The 25,393-nt window shown below is 38.2% G+C and overlaps 1 protein-coding gene across 1 annotated transcript in view; it reads right to left on the bottom strand.

The window, feature by feature from the left end:
- Window positions 1-4,018: 4,018 nt before the first annotated feature.
- The window catches only part of RIC8B (RIC8 guanine nucleotide exchange factor B), a 37,655-nt gene continuing 16,280 nt past the window's right edge, over window positions 4,019-25,393 (bottom strand). Inside the window, exons 4-10 of the mRNA XM_050914477.1 lie at window positions 23,176-23,270; window positions 18,358-18,511; window positions 17,923-18,018; window positions 15,245-15,389; window positions 14,946-15,090; window positions 13,015-13,134; window positions 4,019-5,144 (exon numbers count right to left, since the gene is read on the bottom strand). Coding sequence (XP_050770434.1) covers window positions 5,033-5,144; window positions 13,015-13,134; window positions 14,946-15,090; window positions 15,245-15,389; window positions 17,923-18,018; window positions 18,358-18,511; window positions 23,176-23,270 — 867 coding nt within the window. The 3' untranslated portion in view covers window positions 4,019-5,032. The remainder of the gene's footprint in view (window positions 5,145-13,014; window positions 13,135-14,945; window positions 15,091-15,244; window positions 15,390-17,922; window positions 18,019-18,357; window positions 18,512-23,175; window positions 23,271-25,393) is intronic.

The following is a 25,393-nucleotide window of genomic DNA, read 5'->3' as shown; positions in this document are numbered from 1 at the left end:
CATCATTTCCCCCCAAAATTCCTGGTCTAAATATTGCATCACCAGAGTGAGAACATGTATTTTGGAGAGAACCAACTTCAGGATGAGCAAAAGCTTTTGCACAAAGAAACCTGGAAATGTTCCCTATCACTTTTCATAAGAGCCAGAGCCATCCAAGTAACTAAGATGTTAACGCAACAAATCTTTTCATTTGCAGGATTAAATTGTGCTTTTTTTTTTTTTCTTTTTTTTCTGAAAGTGAGCCGCATCTTTGCACTACCACTAAATCATCATTTTTCCATGCTTGACCAGAAAAGAATCTGACCTGGGCAGCTGTTTAACTTGCTGCTCATCAAAGACCAGCAAAGTCTGGCTCTCAACTGTTTGAACAGTGGAACAGTCTTTTTACAGCCAGCCTTATTAAAGCACAGCATTTTATTAGCTGTTTTGTGGTAATAAGGTGAAGGACAATGTTGTGGAATGCTCCTTCAGGAGATTTGGGATCTTGTATACTTTGGGGTTTACTTTCCTCTTTTGGACTAGGATGCTTGGCAACCAACTAATATGACAGCTTCATTGTAATATTCTCTCCCTTAAAGCCACCTTTGACAACCAATTTTTCACCCAGGTAGAGGAAAATTATTGCTTGAAGAACTATAAGAGAAATATACTATTGCCCAGTTGTTCTCTTTTTTTTTTTTAAGCCATTGCAGACTTTCAGGTACTTGGAAAAACTCCAGATACAGGGTGAGAAATCTACTTTGGCCACATGCATATACAGCAATGTTGTATATTCAAAACACCGAGGCTAATGTGGTTTTCCTCTTTGGCAAATTTCTTTAAAGTTCTGGTAATTTTCTCACAACAACATTTTTAACAGATTGTAAACGTCCCTTTTTCCTGAAAACCACTTTTGGGGCACATAAAGTTTCAGTTAGCATTTGAGAATACCTGCCAGGAAGTTTTCATGAACATTTAAACAAATATGTCTGCGTTATTTTGCAAAAGAACAAAGTATTCTGACAAATTTCAGCAATTTCCCATCATCTTTTGTTTCATAACTCTAATGGGAAACAAAGAAAAGCAAAGCTTCCAAATCATTGACGAGCTTTAATGAGAACTGTGTTACTTTGGACTGTTGATGCCAAAATAAAGATTGAAACACAAGTTTTTGTGTGTGGGACTGACTGTGACAGGCTTTTTGGGAATGAAAGGTACATGTCTTTGAAACCCACTGGCTGACACCTTTACAGTCACCACCAGAAAATCTATTGACGTTTTACTCAGAAGAGCACTTTCCTTACTTTCCTTTTCCTGATTACAGTATTTTCTTAGTCAACTATACTCAAGTGTTTTGGAGGAAAAATGAAAGCATGTATTTATATAATCAAATATCATTACTTCATATGACACAGAATAGCGCATACCACGTGGAATGAAAAGCATTAGTCAAATACATATATGATGACTCTGTCAGAGCTACTGCTAGCAGAGGCAGCAAACCTTTCATCGCTCTCCAGGCTTGAGACTACCAGGTATTAAAGTGTTGCAGGTTGCAGCAGATTCTCATGGTCACATCAGACAGGAACTTCGGACGCTCGTTCAAATGCAGATGCAGCACCTCTGTGCTCTGTTGGGGAGGAAAGAGATAGTATTCCCCAAACTGGTCAGGTTCACTGACCAGTTTGCCGATTTAAATAAGGTTCAGTTGCCTAAGCGTTCAGCTTTGAAAATAAACTCAGGAGCAAATCCTAATTTCACAGTAAACAAAGAATTCCAGGGAGCTTTTTTTTTTTCTTTTTTAAACCACCAAATACTCACTTTACTTTTCTCCAGACTCCCATCCAAGAGAAATCTTAACACATGCACGGTTACTTTGAAGAGAAAACATCATACAGAACACAAGGAAGCAGATGCACTGTTGCGTTGGAGGAACTTTGTCCCAGGATCTTCCCAGAGCTCCAGCTGGCACAGCTAAGGATGGACCTATGTTACTTTTCAAAGATAAGCCAAAAATCTTGCAGCACCCCTTCCACAAACTATCATCTTGGATCAAGAGATGCTTTAGGATACCGCGCTAGTGGAAGTTATTAATTTAAGTAGATCAACCTGCACTCCCACTACAGGCAACCCAATTATGAAAATGACTCTTGAGCTAGAGGATTCAGGCAGAACCTTCTGTGCTTGGTCTTTATTTTTTTCTTTTGAATTGAAGCAGCATCTCATGTCTGTAAAACCTACTATGAGCATGTATTTTCCAAGATAAACTAAACAGAAGAACTGTTTATTGCGACTATTGTTGCCCTGTTGCAATTGACAGGAGCCAGACCACAAAAGCCTCATGCTATACCATTTGTAATGAGGTCCCTGGAGCCATTATTTTTTTATTAATCTCTTTAGCCAGCTAATTGTAGGAGCGTATTTGTACTGGTTTTGGCTGGGATAGAGTTAATTTTCTTCACAGTAGCTAGTATGGGGCTATGTTTTGGATTTGTGCTGGAAACAGTGTTGATAATACAGTGTGTGATGTTTTTATTTGTTGCTAAGTAGTGTTTATACGAAGTCAAGGCCTTTTCAGCTTCTCATGCCCTGCCAGCAAGAAGGCTGGAGTGGCACAAGAAGTTGGGAGGGGACACAGCCGGGACAGCTGACCCCAACTGACCAAAGGGATATTCCATACCATATGATGTCATGCTCAGCATATATAAAGCTGGGGGAAGAAGGAGGAAGGGGGGACATTTGGAGTGATGGTGTTTGTCTTCCCAAGTAATGGTTATGCATGATGGAGCCCTGCTTTCCTGGAGATGGCTGAACACCTGCCTGCCCATGGGAAGTAGTGAATGAATTCCTTGTTTTGCTTTGCTTGCGTGCGTGGCTTTTGCTTTACCTATTAAACTCTCTTTATCTCAACCCATGAGTTTTCTCTTTTACCCTTCCAGTTCTCTCTCCCATCCCACCAGGGGGGAGTGTGCGAGCAGCGGTGTGGTGCTTAGCTGCTGGCTAGGGTTAAACCACAACAATATTCTACAACTTGTAAAGCAACAAATTGAGATTTTGCTCTTTTTCATGCTGTGTACTCATCCTTCTATAGCAACCCACATAGAAGCCTACTACTGAAGTAACTGCTTCTCCAGCCCCAAGAAGCAGCCTCAGCTGATACCAAGACAGGACTCAATTCCTCATTAACAGAGCTAGTTAAGTTTTGCTCCTCAGGGAGTGTTCATGAATTCTTTGCACCTGCAGTGCACTTAATACTTGCCTGTGCTGGGCTCAGAGTAGTCAGTGGATGAAGCTAAACCTCAAATTACATTTTTAAGACCAGCTTAGATGCAGCTAAGCGTATTTCTTGCTCCTGGACAACTCCTCCCTTCCCCTTTTGGATTCATACCTAATAGGTATAATTACAGTGTTATCAATACATTGATGGGTTTTGCTTTAGCTATTGCTGTGTGGGAACAGTAGCTGGCTTCCTTTTTCCTCTATGCAAACTGTGATGCTCCATGTGGATACAGCAGACAATATAGCCCAAGTCAAGTCATAACCCAAAACATCAATGATTTTAACATTCAGGAAAGGTCCCAGCATACAGAAATGTATACAATTAATGTTCCTAAGTTCTGCTGTTTTTTTTTTTAAAAAGGGCATTGCTATGGCTGGGCAGTGTCCTTTGGGAAAACAAACTTAACTGCTGAGAGGACAGCAGTGCATTATGTCTTTTTAGTGCTTTTCGAAGACTAAGGAGATCTGTGGAAGCTCCTCACATGGGAAACCACAGCATGATTTCATACCAAGTCCTCCCTTTACAAGGTCTTTGAACACCAACTTCCTTAGTTCAGGGAACAAGTGTCAAGTTGTAGCAAACAAAGACAAACTGGAGAACCTTCACCAACCTCTGAAAGTTTCACAAGAATGGCATGTGTATGCTTCTGAGCAAAAAAAAGGAATTACAAACTAGGACATGGATCATTCTTCATGTAATTCATGCTGGGAGAAACACACAGAGAAAGAAACCAAGCAGGCAAAGAGGCAACAACAGCAGTGCAGCACGCCTAAAACTTTAATCTTTGTTTTTAAAGAGTACAGAGTTGAAAGTAACACTTTCTTCTCCTTCCCACCTTCCCGTTCTCTATCCCATCACTTCCTAAGTTCTCCCTAAAAGGAAATACTTCTTTGTTGATTAGTTTGACTTCCCTTCAAGTGAGGCACACCCGTTAATCTCCAAAAGTAGGCCCCAATTCAGTAAAACACTTGCACATGCACTTCACTTTAGTCCACTCCCATTCATGGCAACATTTAAGTGTACATACTTGAATGCTGTTTTGAATAGGGATGTTCTTACTTAACCAAAGATGGGAGGGGGGTATATTTGTGTGGTCTTAATGGGGGAGGGAAGGGGAGGGAAGGAGGACATACAACATACATCATCTTGTTCCCAATTTAAAGGTAATTTTAGCAGCAGTCAGTGACTGACACATTGGTAAAATCTTAAGCAGCAGCTTAAGCACAGAAGTGTGTAGCAGTAAGAAATCCAATGACATTTTAAAAAGGGTAGCTCTGAAATCACTGCTGAATGCCAGTTAAAGCAGCTTCACAAGGTCAGTCAGACTTCTAAGTTTAAACACCCTCTGCTCCTAATGCCATTAAGCAAACACGCTTCTTTAATTACAATTATATAAAGGGAGAGACTGGCAAGACAATACAAAAAAATAAAATATCAAGAATGGGAAAACCTACAGAGTTCAGAAAACAGGATTCTGGAAAATTGAAGTGTTTGTATTTTATTTTACATTGTAGGCTTTCACTTTTTATCCCTTTGAAATACATTTAGTTTTAAATTAATAAAGATCATAAACTAATAAATTGATATATTCTTTAAACAGACATAATAAAAATTCAGACATTACACCACAGGATCCATCATTTAAATATCCCAATAATAGAACAGTTAAAGTGATGCTGGCTAATGTGAGGATAAAATGCCTAGATAAAAGATGTCGTGGCTCTAAGGAAAAGTGTGGATTAGAGGAGAATTGAGAGTGAAGCAGGTGATGCTTTAGTCTGAATCTGAACTGTCTTGCTTGTTGGTATGGTACTGGCTGACTGCTTCTTCCAAAGGAGCCATTGTACCATCCGGCCGCACTCCCATTGGTTTTATAAGCTCATCTCTGTAAGAGATTTAAAAAAAGAATATATATTAGCATATGCACACATATCAATTCACATGTGTATAATACAGTCACATACAGTATATGCCTTAGTACATAATGAGCCTTTAAAAGGAAGTTATTTCTGCTAAAGCCCTCTGTTTTGAAGAAAGGAACAAAAAACCTTCCAAAATAGGTGGGAGGGGAAGAGCAGGACAGATAAAGACTTCATTCATGTAGGCCAAACCTACTCAGCCAATTAAAGACACCATGAAAAGTCAGTGCCTAATAGGCTCAAGACAAGGAGCAGGTTCACTGTTTTAGCTACACAAACTAGCTTTTCTTCGAAGAGTTCTCTGACAGCCATTTCTTCCTAAAATTTCACCTGCCATTCTGGCCAATATAGGCCCAGGCAATTAAAACAATGAGTTGATACATATTCATCTTGTTGAAGGAAATAAATCAGTTATGAGAACAGACTCTGCCTACACCACTACTAGGGGTGTGTAAGTACTTGTTGATTCATTTAAAAAAAGCTGACTGATTCTAATACTATTGGTTTTGTTTGTGGCAGTTTAATTACAGGATTGACAGCCATTTTAATCTCTTCAAAGCTCCAAAGGCCTCTCAGCAGCTAATCCAATTATATCTACTCCACAAGCTACAGCCTCATCTAAGAGATGATTAATTATTGATTAAGCCAATCAAAAAGCATTAGCAAAGATTTATTTAATCCTTACTTTTTATCACCTCATTTATATGTGGATTATGGCAAAAGCTGTAAGGGCAAAGATAACATTTTGATTTTCTGCTGAAAAAAAAATAATGGAGAATACCTGTAAATATTCAGGAGTCATCTTAAATAAAGGAGTGGAAGCTTGACGTCAATTTACCCCTTGCTTGAAAGGCAGCCCAGTAAAACTGCCAATTTAACATACATATGCCACCCTCCCGAGCCACAGACAATAAAACTCCATCACTCAATGGGGAAGCAAAGGCATTTCACCAGCTCTCCGCCTGGTCTGCACTACTACCTTGGCTGAAAAAAGGGACAAAAATCACTTGTACACAGCTGGCGATCTAACCTTAACACAACCATAGGAACAGCACGAAAGGCAACATCTAAATTACATGGCATGCGTACGCTAGATATTGTACAGTCAAGCAGCAGTTAAATTAAGTCTCCAAGAGTCTTTTTTGCTCAGGGAGAGCAGAGACCAGCAAGAGAAATGCAGCTATTTGCGCAGATGTGGCAATCAGATACTACAGTGGCAAGCTCACAAATTCCACTGCCTGCAGCATTCCAAAACATGAGAAACTGGACCTGGAGAAACTGCTGTGGTTTGGCTAACCAGGCCTGGGTGAGAAGCTGGGGGCCAGGGAAGGAGGTCTGTAATGACCATACTCGAAGAGCACAGGCCGGACTCTGCCTGTGTGTGTGTGGCAGAGTAGGATCTATCTTTAAATAGACTGGAGATAGCTTGCCATACTTGAGGACTGACAGCGAGTCCTCTTCCTTCAGGCAATGCCATCTATAATATGCAGATTCTGCCCAAATGAGAGCACTCTTAAGTTTTCAAGTATCTGCTGGAGATGTGTGCGAGAAGAGATCAAAAGAATACTTGAAATCAGATTTGAAAGGGCTCAAAAAATGAAGACTGCAGATGTAGTGTCCAAACAGCACCAGAACCCTGCCTGCCTGCTGCAGGGGTCCCCCAAAGGCAAAGGCACAGTGCTTTGGAGTTGCGTCTAATAGCAAAGACTTTTTTCACACGAAAAAACCCTATACGTCTAAGGCCTTTTTGGCTTTTAAACTTTAACCACCATAATACAAAACAAGCGTCCTTTGAAATCTGTAATCACTCTTGCAACAATTCTTCAGCGCCACTTACTCAAGTTCAAGCCTCAGTAGTGATCTATTACACTTATTTTTGGAGAAGAATAACCCAAAGAGTAAGTCCTTGCTCATAGTTTTTAAGTCCTAAAAGTAAAAACACAGCCACAAAGAACAAAATCATCTTTGCTTACCCTCTAAGCTGAGAGGATCCTAGATTTTTGTTTTAAAAACCACAACGCATACTCTTAGGTTGCAACATTTAACACTGCAGCCAGAAGTCATAGAACCACATCATTTACTAGTAATTTACAATTTATTATTGGTAAAAAATAAATTATAATGGCTACTAAAGCATAAAGAAACAGTTCAAGAAAAAGGAAAGAGAAACATGGGAAAACAAGGTCCCAAGGTCCCCTTATGTGGGGACCTCCCTCTCCTCACATAAGGATGCTTATAAGATATCTGTAAATATTGTCAAGAAGTCCTATCTCATCATTTGTCAATGATAAAGACATAGCTCTTTGTCTGCAACTTCCCTTTCGTGCTTCACTTTTACATCCTGCTACACACACTCCAGAACCTGACACAAACTTTTTCTCTCCCCATGTGTCATCTGCAGAGACAGTGAACACCAAATGTGATAGACAAGACACATCCATATGCACAACTCTTGGTCTGTGGTTTTTGTGGGGGTCTTTTGGGGACAAATGCACCAAGTTTTGCATGACAATGTAATACAGAAGTCTAAGTCACTGACGTGCATTTGTATCTTCTTTCGTGATGCTCAAAGGCCTGTTTCTCAGCTCGCTGTACTCATTTCAAAGCGCACCATTATAAACTGTGCTGTATTGCATTTGAGGTTCATTCCCAATGCATTTCCTCCTCTCTAGGCTTTAACTATGAGCTAGGCTGAGCTCACATTTCATAGAATAACAAGGATGTTTATCAATTACCTTTCTGTTCCTGCATGAGCTTCCGGCTTTGCAAGTCCTTGAGCAGAATGAAAGGCAGTTGTTACAAGTTTGCTGTTCTCTCTGTATTAGGAGGCTCAACTCCATACATCCTTCCTCAGACAAATGCTACCCAGTAAAACTGAACCGTATGAGACAGAAATATTCTAGGCCGCCAAAAGAAGTAGGAGGAGAAGCAGGGATCAGCCTATCTTTTTTCTAACCATAATCTAGTCCTAAAATGGTGTAAAACCTTTCATCCTTTCACCAGTGAAGACTTGACTGCAAGCTATGAACACCACACAAGCTTACTCCTGCTTTTCAAAGAGGAAAAATACAGAGGGAGACAAACAGATTAAAAGATCTGGGCTGCCTACAAAGCTAGCTTCAGAAGTTTGGAACAACTATCTGCTAAATAACAGAATTTTGGGTAGGATTGCAAGAGGCATCACTCAGCTAACTTCAGTACCACACAAGAGCCCACAGAGCTGATCCTTATCTGGTATGAACGGTCTCAGTTCTGCCAGCCTCAGCAATCTGCCCATTTAGCACTGGCTGCTTAGAGACCTCAACTGAGCTTTCACAACTTCAGCTAGCTGAGGATGTGCTTACTGTTTAAGGTGAGATACAAGGTGGCAAGGGAAGCACCAGAAACTGGCACGTATAGGCTCAGAAGACAGTTCACTATCCAGAAAATGGATGTTTATGGTACATCTATAGGGCAGAAGAGAGATCGCTTCAGCCCAGTAGGTGGCAGCGGGAATACTTCTGTATCCACGAAGATATATACAAGTACACAATGTGTGTATTTATACATATTTGAACACCCTTATGTGACCTCCCATATACTCAAATACACCTTCTTGCAACATTCATTTTTCTAATGCAAACAAAGCATTCTATTCAAGTGTACTTAGAAACACACCATAATTAAACAGTTGGTAAAATGCATTCTCTTCTTCCACTTCCAGATCTCCCAAGAGTCCCTTCAAATACATCTATACAAGTTCTAGCTTCCTGCTTGCCATTTAGCTTGATAACGACTTAAAAATCATTCCCTTGTTTTGAAGGGTAACTCTTTCTTGTCTGCTCTATGTGCTATAGGGCAGTATTGACACATGGAATTAATGACGGTGTCTGTAATGAAACAGCCATCATGTAAACACCAGTCTGCTCCTTTGATAAAATGGCATGTTAGGGACCTATTCACCTCCTTATAATTGAGTACTACATAATAGTTCCGATCCTTTCATGTAACATTATTTTGTTCTATGATTAGAAAGGGGAGGGGAAAAAAAAAATCTATGTAACTTTGCCTTCTTCATTCATCCTATAATTAATTTTGTGTTTTTAATGAGTATGGTTGCTTATTTAGACAGGTTCTCTTACATACTCGTTTTGTTGACTTCTGTTCAATGTACAACAAAACCCAAGCTGTGATAATTGGAGACCATTTCATCAGCAAAAGGATTCTTGCTATTAATACAAGGTTGGCTTGGAAAAAGCATCCTGACATTTTAAATTAGTCAATTAATATACAATTCTACCTACCATTTGTAATAGAAAAAATGTTAGCATTTTTTCCAGACATTTTAATTAACACGGAGTATTTCCAATAATCTATGACATAAACAGACAGAATATCATACAACACTGATTTAACGTGGCTAACTTGGTATTTTGCTAAAATGAAAGGTTGAGTTAAATCTTTTTGCAGATCTGGGGAGTTTTCAAAGCTCAAAGATGTGCATCACATACAGAGGACACTGATTTACAGTCACCAAACAATTCCCAATGAATCAACAAGATAGTATCGACCCTTACTGCAGACAGAGCCCACAGAGTTACATCAAGGCCAAGTTCACGCATCCAGCAAACCACCTAAGTAACATCTACATCTCCCAAAAGCTGCAGTAATCAAGATTTTTCATCTTCATTTACACTTACAATTTATATATATTTAATGATATTAAAAAGTAATCTCATCCAGCCAAATTTGAGCAAAATATTAATTTCTATAAAAGCTTTTGTAGAACCCAAGTCTATGTTAAAATATTGGGGTAGGGGAAATGGGTTCAAAAACAATATTCAGCTTTCCTCCATACATTTTGATAAAACAAAACTGGGTGATTAATTTTAATTTAGCCTTGTTGATGGTCAATTACCCCATGAGCAGGCCTAAACACCAACAACCTAACAGAATAGAAAAACTTTGGAAGTAAGACCTGAAATGACCAAAAGCATGGATCAGTTTTACATCACCTCAAAGCAGTTTCAATTCTTCAGTGCCAATGCTGAAAACAAAGAGAAACCTGGAGAGCAAAAATCCACTGGCATCTTATGGAACAAGGGAGAAAATGCCACTTTATTACTTATAGTTTCAATAAACCTGTACAAAGGGTACAGTGTAAACAGTTAGCAGCCATTAATGAAGGCTATAACTTTTCAGTGAAGTAGTACTGTTTTGCATATTTGTCTTCTGAGTCCAATCCATCATCAGGTAACTTTTCAAAAACGATACAGAGCCAGTCAAAGCCAAACCTAGAACACCCCAGTGACAGACTGGCCTGATTGTCCTCATCAGTCAGGAAGGGAAGCAAGTTTGTCAGTCCTTCAACTTTTTTTTTTCCCATACCTTTCTCCAGTAAAAGCATGCTAGCTCTTTAAAGCTTAGCTTCCATTACTGGGACAATACAAGTGTACTAAGCAAACCAGTTTTGCTGTACATCACGCAAGTTCACTCTAAGCTCTTGTCCAAGTTACACAGATAAAATTACATAAACTCGTTCAAGATTAGAAGTTGCTGAGCTGTTTGTTCCCTGTCCAACTTCCTCCCCTCTTATAAGCAAAGCACTGCACCAAACTGAAACTGCTCAGTTCATGGTATATGTCCCCTCCTACGGTGACAACAACAAAGACCAGCAGTAGGAAACCCGCCACCAGCAGTCTGCCTCAAAGCAAGATTCAAAACCTAGAATCAACTGAAGACTCCCACCAAAGCAACCTCCAGTTTAAATACACAGGTTGCAAACCAAGGGAAAAAAGTGCATTCCACTGGTAGATTTAAGTCTCTGAAAACTCCCAGCACTGAAGGGGTCAAGCTGGAGGCAGAAGTGTTCAGTTCCAAAAACATGGAGAGACTCCCACTACTATCAGCATGTTACTAACTCTTTCTTCTTGTATACAAGACTGACAGCTTCCCATTTTATTTAACTTCTGCAAAACCCACAATTGCACTCAATTACATTCATTAAAAACATCCCACAGCCTCCCAAAACCAAGTCTTACTTTGTTTTTCCTTCCTGCCAGCATTTCCCCCCCAATTTTCAGTAAAACAAAAAGGAGGGGAAGAACAGTCAAGTGATTTTATTCATGTTATCACAGCACCTAAAGGGGTCACATCAGCAACACTGTCCCACAGTAATCACTATACTAAAAAACAAACAAAAAAAACCCCCTTACAACAAAAAGAGTCCCAGCCCTGAAGAGTTTGCAGTCTAAGTACTATAGAAGAAACTGCAGGTGGATGTAACTGACACAGAAAGCCCAAGGTGAAAGTAACGCTACCGGCCAAGAGGATAAGTAGGGACACAGGGCACCAGCTGCTTAGTTATTGTCAGTCTGTAGCAGGCAACACAGCAGGTGTCTCCAAGCCTCCAAACTGAAAAGGCTCTTATGCTACAGTAACGCCATTTGGACTTTTTGTGTAACTGCTATAGTGATAGCAACTGACTTGCCTTCAGTCTTAGTTTATCTCCGGTCTCAATCTTCCTTTTAAAAATGCTTTAGACCATTTAGTCATTTTATTGTGGTACTGCTAACGCTCAGCATCTTAATTCTCTAGCTTACATAGCAATCATTCCATTTTACATAGTAGTTCAATTAAGACTACATGTGCATTGCATTTTCTTCTCTTTATTAAAAAGACTGTAACATACTACACTTGCTTTCCATGCAAATAACGTGAAAAAGTATCCAATTACTTCACTGACCGTCTCAGATCAGTTGTTCTGATAGCCTTCCCTGCTTTCACTCCTGCTTATAATTCAGTCTTTGTCAGCTAATATAAAATCCAGATTCTCCCATATCTTTTGCTGTATTCCTAATCTTTAATAGAGACGTAAAAATACTTGGTTTGCTGAATTTCTCTCAATAGTTCTTGTTATTTGAATATCTACAGATTCTCACAAAACACAAACACATTTCTAGCTGCTGAGTTTTCCCATGTTTGAAGAATGATCCACTTACATATTTACCTAAATTCCTACAGCTCAGTTCAATGGTAAATTAGTATTACATTAAGTGTTCCTCAATAATTTAAAACTTTGCTTATGCAGAAAACAAACTACAAGCAATCACTCCAATATGGCTACAAGTATGGGGGAAGAAAAAACAGCAAATTCTAGGCATATTGAGTCAAACAGAAAAAAAGCTATAGCTAACAGCACAGGTCTGCTCCCTTTTTGTATGTAGAAAGTTATAAAATAAAAATCAACTTTCTGTATCAATAACGTACACCTTTATGTCACATTAAGTACCATTTTCTTTTATGGCATTACCTCAGTCATTTAAAACAAATTATAAAGGCTCATTTGTAATCCAGTCCACACTTATTCTAATAAATCCATAATAATTCTTAATTGTAAATTCCCTTTTAATTGCTCCATTATATAATTTATTGCTTCTGGTGACAACTATTTTCACACTGTATTTGTTCTTCATATAAGCAGCAGACATTACCATGCTACCATGAGATGCTGCTCACTGAGTTGGGGAAAATTGAGTACACTTGCCTTGGGCTTGGATTGTGTCCCATATTTTAAAAGGAGAAATTCTTTTCATTATTATCAGCCTATCCATTTAGGAGGCAAGCTGCCTCACCACCAGATCTTCCTGATTCTGTCCAATCCTCTCCAAAAGAGGTTTCCTCTGAAGCCCTGTTAGATATCAGTCTTTTCTTTGAAGTGCTAAACATTTTTCTCTGCAGTTAAAGTGGTCCTAATCCTGCAAAGAACGTTGATTATAGCACTATTTTGAAGCACTAGACCTTAGTAAAGAGCCAGGATATGAGCTGCCTCCCTCAAAAGCAGCTATAATACAATACCTGGAAAGTTTATCAAACATGTTGACAAGCTTCATAGCTTCATACTCTTTTTGTTCTTCTGTCATTTCATCCATCGGATTGGGCATTGGTTCTTCTAAGTGACCAGTGATAAGGTTAATGCTGGAGGTGGAAAAACAATACAGTTCACATTTCTATAGAAATATGTAAATTTTCTATCTTCTTGATAGGAGGAAAGAGGAACACACTAACAGAAACCACCAAGACTAAAACTGTCTGAACTGCACATGGAAGTTTTTACTATAAATAGCCAACCTTCACATTTATACTTTTTTTGTAGCCTTTTCTCGTGAATCGTGATAGTATCTTCTTGTTGATTCACTGTATTAATTTCTTGTTAGCTACTCAAATACACAGTCCACTAGTACTTGTGTTATAACCCATACACAAGCAGTTTGAAAGCAGGGGAATAATGATGGTAATAATGACAATGTCATCAGTAATAATGACATAGATGGGGAACAGAATGACAGATACATGTTTGAAACTAATTCTGTACAGGCTTAATTTTAAAAATATAGACAGGTTCCAGTTACATTTTCTTATTCATGAAGAACCGTTGAATTAGTTTACTAAACCCCTCCCATGATGATTTTTGCTCAAACCAAATTAAGGTTACTTTAGCTTGAGAATTTACAATGGCGGTTTTATTTTCACTGTTAAAACAAGTGAACGGAGATACAGAAATGGTAACAAAAGCAGAGAAGTAGTTTTCAAGAACACTTTCAGGGCAAATTATCTTTTCAAGCAGTTTAATCACAAACATTTAACAGCAATACAGAAAATCAGATGCATAAATCAACTGACAGTTGTCTTGAATGTTTCATTTAAGTGTCAGCTTTTAACTAAACAGATGTTACAGTTTTACTTATATGCATATAACTGGATGTTAGGCTTTTAAAAGAACAGCAGAGACAAAAGAGCAAGGGAAAAAAAAAGCCTGAAGTACAGAAATAAAAAGAAACCTCCCGTTTTAGAGTTCGTTTCTTAGCATAGAGCAATATAATTCCGGTAACTTCTCATACATTTAATCCTGTCTTTCATTCGTGTTCCTTAATAAGAATCTTTCAATAAGCCACAACCCCTCGTCATATACCTAATCATGTCTGTGTAACTCAAAGAAAACTGAGTAAAGCGGAAAAATAACATGCTTCAGATGCCCACTATCAACAATTTCAGAACCTACTTAAAATGGCATCAAATCATAGATGTAACATGACAAACTGAAACCTCTAACACCAAATCAACTACAATTAATAAAGATCAACAGACAGAGCTTCTATATGACCATTGAATCCTTCAAACAAATATATTGGATTCCTGATGCATGACTTCTACAGAAGTTATTTTGCTCCTTCCATATTTACTTATGTGACCTACTTGATTCTTTAGGAAAATTTTAGTACCAGGCCATCTGACTGACTGAAACTAGACCTACTGGTTTGTTCCTTTTTTACAAAGTCCCGCTTAAAACCTTAAGCCACATTTGACACCTTTATCTTCTCTGTTACAGAGATATACCCCACAAATGATAGTTAGTAGTTTGGCAACTTCATGTGAGTTCCTGAAAAATCTGGGGCAAAAGCCATCCTTGCTAAGTTTGTTACTATAATTTTTTTCTAAAATTTGCTCAAAAATATCTTTTCACACTTGAATTTTAAATAGTTATTCAGACTGAAGTTAAATCATTCTCATAGTGATTTTTTTTCCCCCCCTGGAGCCATCTGACTATATGATGGTCACTATTAGAGGCTGGTTTCTCAATAATTAGACCATGAAGTCAACAGGAGACACTAGTTAATATAAGCACATGTAATTCCAAAACTGGCCTCTCTGGAGAAGGTGAAACAAAAAAATTATGTCAAAACATCTAAATTGCAACAGGATATGCAGAAATGAAAACAATACTATACTTTGGCTTTGCAGATTTGTATTCTTCTGTATCCGTATCTTCATCATCTGAGTACCAATGATCTCCTCTTCCTCCTGCTAACAGGCCCCTTGCTGCCAGCAATCCTGCTGCGTTACCATAGCCTGTATATTTTAACAAGCTGTCAACTGCAAAGAGTGATACAGGAAAATTATTCAGCTACATTCAGCGACAAAACAAAAAACAGCATAGCGTTAAAAGAATCGAGAGTTACAGCAAGAGGCAAATATACTAATTACAGCAAAACCTTACATAAAAGGGAGAAGAAAAAGTAATTTTTACCTCTCTCTTTACAAAGAACAAAAAGAAATTCTGCTGCAATTTGCTTTACTCCAAGGTCAACGTGCGTCATAAGGCGCACAAGCTTGTTTCTCACTGTTGTGCCGACTTCTGGACGATTTGATACATCTCTTAATGGAGGCAGTACCTAGCAGCACAAAAAAAAGGAAAAACAGCATAGAATGCATGGCAATACCTATCCAATCCTTGCAGAAACAAACACAATCAACAGAACCTGAGAATACTGTAAGCTCTGCTCCTTCAAAAAAAGGAATAAAATCAACCCAACTATGCTTAAATGCACTAGTAATGACTCCTGCTTCTTAACATATTCAGGCCTTCTGGTCTGCCATCCTTGGCAGAAGAGCACTCAGTCCCAAACATAGGCTTTAAACAAAAAGACAACTATTAGGTGTTTAAGAGCTCAAATGAGTGTCCCAAAATAGTTGGCCAACAGGCAGCAGTAACCTCGTGTTCTTTGTTTCTTCTGTTTTGCTTAAATATCTGGCAAAAGCACTAAATATACCAGCTTAAGGAAACTTACAGTATTAACATGATGTGTAATTTATACAGAAAAATGAATATACTTATAGTGAAAAAGCAGGAAAATAAGTCACATCGCAAGTTCTACTACCATGAATTTTAAAAATTGGCTCTACATGTATAGAGGAAACGCATACTTCTTTCAGAAAATACTCTTTTAAAAGCTGAAGCTAAGCTTCAAAAAGATTTTGGAGAAAAAACTATTTAATGTTTCCTCAAACATTTTCTCATTAAATGTCATTAATATTGCTAACTTCAACCCTCAAGAAAGGTAAGAGGTGCCTGAAATACGGCTGGTTTTGCAACCTAACTTCCGCCTCCTTGTGCATATGCCTTCAGACTCAAAAACTACATTAATTTTTTCTCATTCACAGGATATGATATGATCTGCAAACAAATCTGGGCCGTAATATGAAATATTTAATGGTCTGAAGACTCCTGTAAGAATTCTGGATCTTCAATGTTTTACTAGGGAATGAAACCAAAGATGTCACTAATTGTCATAAGAAATTGCAGGTCCTTTGTCTGCTAGGTGTCTAATGTAAAAACGTCATGTTCTGTGCAAAATTACTGCACAATTACTACTGAAATCAGACTCACTGGGAACCGATACTTAAACAAATGAATGCTACAGTATTGACTACTTCGAAAAAAACAGACCCCGTCTTTTTCAAACTAAGTATTCAAACAATTAGCAAGAACATTTTACTTTGTCCCAGCTTACTTTCCCCAATGGGGATAGTACCATGACTGCCATTTCACAGAGTCTTGTAAGAATGAATTAATGTTTTTAGAATACTCTAATACTAATACAGTGATGAGTGCCATAGGACAGTCCATGAGGAAATCAATCATTCTGTCTTCAGATCAGAATTTGAATAGTGCACAATAAATAAAGCCTAAGGCCAACACTTAACAATGAGGGTAATTCAAAATATCAAACATCCGGTCATGCAGTTAGCAGCATCCATCCATTCTGTGCACTATATGAGGCAGTGGTCCTGTGGTAAGAGACAGCATGCAATTACATCCTGACATCTAGACACTGAGATGTCATAAAAACATGCAGACAACTTCATTTTCTAACTTCTGAACATTTGGCTCTGCAACTTCTTTTTTTTTTTTTTTTTTACTTAACAGATCAGGAGAGTATCCTAGGAAAGAACTGCGAACAAAAACAATAAACAGCAAGAACGAGTTTCTTAAATTCCTCAAAACCACTTTTCTGGTATAGATGAAAGAGGCAGAAAATATATGCTCTTTTCAATTATAAACTCCATTTATTAATTCAGGCGCATCTTCGATCTGGGAGCAGCATCTATGATGCAACCTGAAAATCACTGTAGCTTAGGAAAAAGAACCTCTCTCAGCTGGTTTCAGCTGTCTCTCCTTTGCTCATCATCTAACTTCTCTCCACTTGACTTCAGGAAAAGCGCAAAACAAACAGAAAACACCGCACCCAACCACCAAGCTACAGAGATCCTTTAGATCTTTAACCACGGCATGGAAATCTTTTTTCCTGTAAAAAGCCTACCCACAGTCTGTACTGTATTAAACAGCTCTTTTAAGAGATCAAGTGATGAAGTGTGCCTCTGTTCAGGGACAGAGTTTTACTCTGAGAGAACAGCTGATCCATATTGGTACACAAGTTTCAATTCCAATGACTCCGGCCTGCCGAGGTCAAACTAAAGCTCAAGCAGAACCCATCAAAACACCTGTAGCCTCACTGGCTACCACACAGCTTTGCAAAGTTTTATTAACCGCACTGAAAATTTTTTTGATATGCTGGATGTAAGGGGACAGATCTCACTGAGTTCTTTGCCCCTATGTCACATGATCCATGGTGACCCACATTAACACAGCATTAATAATACCCCTGATGTTATTATTTAACAGCTCTACAAAATGTATCATGGAACTTCGGCCATAATATCTATTGATTTACATGACTGAAAAATTATTTCTATAGCTGACAGTTGTCAGAGACCTAACAGAAAAAAACACTGCAGAGAATTTTGTGGGTAATTTAATATGAAACCATTCATACTTTTAAAGTATCAGTGTCTTGCACTGATGTACAAACCTCAAAAAGTTTATCATTAGCTTCATATTCAAATTTTGATGGATATTTTACTTACCTGAGCTTTGATAAACTTCCTGATATTCCTATGAGTTCGGCAGCATTCAGTTAATAAACTGAGAACTGGAGTCAGACCTTCTCTATAGCTGCTTCCCTAAAATAAAATCAAATACAAACAAAACATTTTTAACAGCAAATTTTCCTTTTCAAATCCTATGAACCCTTCAATGAAGTCCTATATGACAGCCGAAACATGAACTTTACATAGATATAAACAAAGAGCCAAATGTTCATCCTCACACACACACAAGCAAGTCCGCTTCAGATATTCACAGGAATTTGTTCTCAACTTTGAGGTGTTTCACAATCTAGAAGCAAGGACATCCATATTTGTGCTAAATACTGTCTGAAAGGTTTGTAAGAAGCTTTACATATGTACAATTTTGCTTTAATGAGAGAGGCCCCTTTTGTGAAGAATCTTTGCAGCCCATACCTTGTCTATTCTCTTCTCCATGAAATCCAGTAAAATTTGAATTGCTCCCATATTCATACCATTGTATTTTATATCTGTTTCCTCTTGGGATGATGGACTAATAAGAACATCCAAGCAAGAAACAGGAACATTGCTTAAGAGGTTGACTGCGTTGCTGAAACAGATTTTAAAAATTCATTATTCATTTGGAAGAAAGAATTAAAAACAGAGTACAACTCACCATAAACTTTGTACAACTGCAACCAAAAAGAGGCCCTGCAACTCAAACAATGCTTTATTTTCTGCTCTCTGGGTTTTAAAGAAGGTGGCATGCATTATCGCCTGAGTGCTGCCTCTTGGAACAAACAAGGAAAAAGAAAGACAAAAGCTCCAAAAGCTATACTGCAGCAATGCATTATTACTTCCAGCCCCACAGTATCCTATCCCATAGATAGGGCACAGCTTCCAGCAGTGTGTTACAGCAGCTGATCTTGCAGGACAGCAGGGGGAACTCTCACATTGATTTGCAGCAGTCAGAGTTTTTTCCTCCTTGAAACTTAAAACATTTTACAACAGATCCATATTACCATCATTAATGTGACAAAGTACACCACAGAAAACATTTCCTCCTCCTATAACAGTGGGGCATAGTAGCAATTTCTTGGGTCCCCTGAAATATTTTCACTTTTACTTAGCTTGTAGCGTATAGGAACTACAGAAGGCTTTTAACACATTAAAAAAAGATTCCGGTTTATTTACCAAGCACTACCTTTTAGTAACTGGCAGTCTTTGCATTCTACAAAGCACAAAGAGGAGCACTTCTCAAATATCCATTAAGTGATTTAAATTAGACCGCAGGGTCCCTCCCTCCTCTTTAATGGAGTAAGATGGAACTTACTTTGCAAGGGTCTCCTGTATGGTACACATCCCTTGAGTTTGCTATCTATCCTGTTCTCATTATATAGACTTGCGTTTGTACTCTTCCTGAATATGGGGCTAAATTACACAGATGCTGCAAAAATTAGAATTCTGTCATTATTTACTTGCTGATGCCCAACTAAACTTATAAATGGATATATTTAGAAATACTACAGAGCTATTTAGGCTTACATATGCAGATGTCAAAGCTATCAACGAAACTATGAGCACCAATGTTTCAAGGATTGGCAAAGTGTTCCAAGAATAGAGAAAACTTTTCAAACAACTTCATTTAACACTTTTAATAATATCTACTTAGAAGCTGCCCTCAGTTTTTATATTAATACAATTCTGACAAAGAATTAGTAAAAGAGAAAGCAAATAATGGCAATCAAACATAACAGGATTTCTAACAAATGTGCTGGATTTGGTCTGATCAGACTGGGTGGCTGTTCCACATTGTGCCATCTCCCTTTTGCTCTTTTAGCAATTGAAATTCAGACAACTTCTACTTTTTGGAAAGCTTGTTCTCTTTGTTTTGTTTCTAATTCCTGTTTAAGATATGCCTTTTATATCATGGAAGTTATTCCTCTCCAATAATTCAGGAACAGTCAGGAACAAAACAGACTGAAATTCAACAAATATTTGGTGGCTTCAGGCCTTTCATCAAAAGTTTTCTTTTTACCAGTTTCTTATTAAACAACCAAGTTCCCAAACACCTACAAAATTAATTTTCTGGATCACTGTGTCTGAGCTATTCTTTTCAATAAATGAAGCCCAGCTTTCTGATCTTTGTCACTCCACTGACAGTTTTATTTGTGGTAGAGGAGTGTATGAAATTCTCCAGCTACCAGGAAGTCAGTGACTATGCACAGATCCACACAATAGTGTTTGCATTCCTACTCCAGGGGGTAGAAATACTGCGTATATTACTCTCCCCTTTTCGGCTTCCTAGAGATCATTAATCACTGGGACATGACATCCACCCACTCATGCTCCCAGCCCCCTCCTGATATGCAAATTCAGAAGCAAAGGCCTATTTAGAGCTGCTGAATGGCTTGATTAAAACCTTGTTAGTGGGCAAAAATGGCACTCACTCTAATATGTGGTGCTTTAAGCTGTTCATATTCAAACGTTAAGTAATGACATGACAGAACCACAATAATGACAACAATACCAGGTACTAAATTAGTTAAGATATTTTTATAGGTAACTTCTGCTTATTTATTAGAAATAGAGTCACACTGACAATCAGTACATCACAGCTCAGGGCACGTAACCAACACCTGATGCTCGTATAAAATAAATCCTCAGCTTACACATTCAGAGCACAAGCATTCATACAGCGTGCTTTAACAGGCTGCCCGAACCCTTCATTTAAGCATCTTACATTCTGCAGATTTACAAACTTAGAGAAGTGCAAGTGATCAGCAACTCTAAGAAATATACTTATGCCTCCCTGATGCTTCATAAAGTTTATTCTGCATTCAGCACTGCTTATATTTTATTCCATTTTTAACATTATTTTCGTAACTGCCTTACTGATAGGCTCCAGGTGGAAAGCAGAGCGAGAAGTTGCACTCTGCTCTCCGACTCACACCTCATCTCAAGCAATAAAGATTGCACAGAGTCCAGCATACCGAACAGCCCAAACGATGACACAGCCTCATTTTTTTAGCTATGCTACGTTAGCTATAGACTGCTAACACAAGTTTACTCATTCATTATTGAAGCTCCTACTAGGAATGAAAGTTTTGCTTGACCAAATACATCAGGGCACTGAATTGGGGCCCTCTGATCCAGGCCCCTGATCCCTCTGAGGATTTGCAGGGGCATTACTTCTGACTATACCTTTTCTATTCCAGAGCTGCCTTGTGATGAATAGTCTTGGTGGAAAAGCATATTAAATTATTCAGCTTTTATTGCATCCTGCAGCATTCAAAGATAAAACTCAGGTTCTGCAAATGGGCTGAAATACTTGAATCACAAAAGTCAAAACCTGTGCAGTGCTCTTCTAGCATGTTAAAAAACCCCCTGAGTATGACATAAATCAAGATCGAATACTACATGCAGCAATACTATACTTGCATTCTTTCTTCTATCAACTTGAGCTAAACAAACTAGCTACAGTTAGCTAACACAGGGAGAAAGTTGTTTTCCCAGCATAACAGAAAGACCGATGCAGTGCTCTACTGAGTCTGATGGGGAAGGGGAAACAACTGAGGTGACACAATGATAACCATCCTCATTTCTTTTCTGCTTCCTCCTCTCAGAATTATGGAGTATCCTTGCCTTGACTTGGTGTCTCCATAAGGTCCATGTGGGCAGCACCTCTACACAAAATATCCCTCCTGACTGAAAAAAGCAAGGACAGAAATCATACGAATACTACGTATTCTCCACAGCTGCCTACTTCTATATGTAAAGCCCTTTTGGATCTCGTCTGCAAGTGTTTGCAAAAGTTAAAACCAAAAGGACCTGCGTAACATGCAGCCTTTTGCAATAGCACAAGATAATTAAATTTTACAGGGTGATATAATTCACAGGGCTATCAGACTAGTCAGATTCCTGGACAAGGAAACAGAACATGTTTTCATGGGAAGAGCATCAGCTGTATAATAATTCACCTGAATATCAGGCAGTCTTGCTGACTATGTACAAGCTTAAATCCTAAAGGCTGATCTCTGTCGTCTTGTAGTTGTTGAATTTATCCAAATCTGTTCAATTTTCCCAGCAGTGAGGAACTTAGTCCCACCAGTCCCTCCCTTAAAGGAGGATGAGAGCGCAAAACACCCACCATAAGCAGCAGCAAAGAGAAAACACTGACTGCCTTTTAGGACACACTCAGCACTAACTTTAGTCATGGCAACTACTGCAGTGGTATCCTAAATTATTCCAAACTAGTCTGCACCAACTGAGAAGGGCTCTGATGTAGGATTTTAGTGTTCACCTACTAAGACTGTCGATCTCTAAAAGCTTTCCAAGATTTTAATCAAGTTCATTTAACACTTTCAAGACTGCTGGGTGTGAAAAGCTATATCCTTCTTCCTGGACACTGCTGGTTCAGAAGAAGATCTTCAAAAGATCCTACACTTAGATATACGGACATCTCTCAAGAAGAAAATGGCAATGCTAACTTTCCTTGCCGAGAGATAACATGGGATAGTATTTGAAGCTAGGGTACTGTCAGGCCCTGTGAACAGCTGACCTACTTGGATAAAAATAAGGGCGTCACGGAAAAGAAACAGTAGTACTGAACAGACAACCACCACCTTACTAAAAATACTCCGAATTTTGATTGAATTACTGGCTGCAAATACATAACAAACAGTTCGGTGCAGGACTGAACTGAAAAAAAACCAATGCACCTAAAACTGCAAGATGATTCATTCATCTTTGAAAAAAAATAAAGATTATTACCAGGGAACTGATATTTGTACTTTTAATAAAGCAGCCTAGAACTAGTGGAGATAAAACACCAACTTGCTACTTCCATCCCAGTCTATCAGAATTGCAAAAGTTACATACAAAAATCTCAAAATGCAGTTTTTCTATCAGCTTCTGTGCAAAACAACAGAAGTTGCATTCCACTTCAATTTGCACTACCCTTAGAACTTCCATATGTATTTTCATCCTCAGTTACACACACACAAAAAAAAGATTTCAAAAAGGTCAGCTTCATTATTATTGATCAAAAATAACAATCCTGCCAGCCACTTTCTCTCTGGAATAGTGGACATGCTTAAACAATATTTCAGGCAAACAGCTTTCATCAAAAAGATTAATAATATTTTACTCAAAATTAATAGTTTCCATTGTTTCTCACATTTCCACTTTAGATTTTAGGCAAAGTAATTTTTCTTCTATTTTTTGAAAAATAAATAACCTTTTAAAATAGATTGGTTCTGCAATTCTACCAACCTGTGCAACTCTTCAGTTTTGTCTTCAGTAGGGCCCGTGGTTAATAAGCAGTGTCGAAGGATGGCAGCCATGTAACGAAATTGATGAGATTCTTTCTATATAAATATAAATTATGAAGATATTTTTTCATTTTGAAGATTGCAAGTGGGGGTTTCAGGTCACTAGAATAATAAAAATTAAAGATGGAAAATACCTATTAGATCATAGCATCCATCCCTATCAATAAAAGGACTGTACCTTAGAGTTCACTGAATGCTTAATGCAACATAACTGTCACATGCTGGCCTTTTAACTAGGCCTTGTAAAAGTTGCTGGGGATTTTTTTCCAGTTAAATGAGCCTTCACTACCAGAAAACCCCGTTATAAGCATTTGCTCAATTCCATACCACTATTCCTAATATACTACTACTATCTTCCTTCCTGTATTTACACCCAGCCGCCTCTTCATCCATTTAGATTACATATGTTCTTCATTTAATTTGCCTCCTCCTCATTTAGACCTTTTGCTGCCAACAGTTTCATTCCCCCATCCAGTCTGTTTCTTTTTCTAATTCACTTGCTTCTGTTCACTTGATAACTCTTCTCCATTTCCATAATAACTTCTCTACTCTCAGCAACCTTATTTGCCCTACTTTTGCTCTCCTCAAGCAATTCCCCCTTCCAATCTCCCACCAGACAGCAGCCACACAAAAGTACACCAGTAACTGCAATCGTTTAACTGTGTCTATCATCATCCTCGTCCTTTTTCATTAGCTCTTCTTGGCATCCATCATATGTTCTGGTGTGTTTGACCTAGCACAAAGCACCCCAATGCATCTTTTGTAACATCAGCATCCAAATGTGCCAACTGTACCACCTGCGGCTCTTGTCTGGCTTTGCTACTTTGAAACCATCTCCAGTCATTAAATACTGGTGTTGCAAATGGTTCTCTCCCCCTCAGGATGGATCTCATTTAGTTTTCTACCCACATGCCTAACCTCTCTGCTCTCCTTTTATTTTCCATCTTGTCTACTGTTTGTAATCTCTTCAAATTCTGCATCTTCAGCCCACTTAATTAACATGCTGTTTACTCTTCTTACAGATCATTAATATTTCCACAGGGATACTTGCTAAGCAGAATGTCACCTAACATATCTGGCTAACAGTTTACAATTACTAAAGAGCTCTTTAATTTAAAGGTTCCTTGCTTTTAGGAACCTTTAGTAAAGAGTTACTATATAAAATTTATCTCAAAACACAAAATAAGCTTCTCCCGCTCCAGAATGTCTTAAACTCTCATCCAAATAAAAAAAAAAAAAGTTTACTAACACCAGAATTTCCTCCAATCTGAAGGAAATTTTCCTGACAGCTGCATGCTTGGGCTCTTTAGGGAGGAAAAGTTTTGTGGGACAAAACCTCCCTCATTCCACAGACAGGGGCCACACGAAATCTCATCAGGTAAGGCCACAACTGTGTTCCACCTTCCACCCACCTTTCTGCAGTAAACTGGGCTTTTCATCTCTCAAGATTCCCAGTATTTTGTAAGAGCATACCAGCTTCAAGATCCAGATTTCAAGAGCTTACTTCTCAAGAGGTGAACAGGTAATACAGCTTCATTTTCCAGCTTAACATCTGACATGATTTCCTCCACACAAAAAAACTTAATCACAAAGATAATACTTCTCAAACTCTGAACTAGCAAACATTCATATAGCTGTGTTACATGCTTGACTTGGGGTAATTTTTCTCCACTCAAGTTTCTACCTCCAAAACAATCATTTGCCTATACAAAGAACTTTCTCCGACAAAGTTAAAGATATTTTTAATAAATAATAAAGTCAGGAATATCAACAAGAGAAAAATCCCTCACTTTCTTTATATTTCCTTGAAATTCGAAGTATTAGCTTCTCTGATTTTTTCCCTCCACTCAATGTTAAATTTCAGGATTTCTTATTCAGCGTATCCTTGAGACATTAAAGCAAAGAATAAGCTTCAGACTTTTCTCAAGTTTTACATTCCTTAATGTTATGATTAATGTCTTATTTGCTGTTTAGTCCAATGCACTAAAGAAAACAATTATTTGTCAATTTTAACAACTGTAAACCTCTGCTTAGGTTTATATGCTGCATATTGACAGTGCCCAGTGAAAAGTTAACAACACTGTTTTAGAGATGCTATGATGTGGACTAAAAAGAAAGATCCCTATATAATTCTGTTACTGTAGCACAGACTTAGGTTA

This window comes from Gymnogyps californianus, chromosome 1, assembly GCF_018139145.2.
Source record: "Gymnogyps californianus isolate 813 chromosome 1, ASM1813914v2, whole genome shotgun sequence".
NCBI classification, from domain to species: Eukaryota; Metazoa; Chordata; class Aves; order Accipitriformes; family Cathartidae; genus Gymnogyps; species Gymnogyps californianus.
The sequence above is the reverse complement of the archived record's forward strand: the minus strand, read 5'-3'. Positions and strand labels throughout refer to the sequence as shown.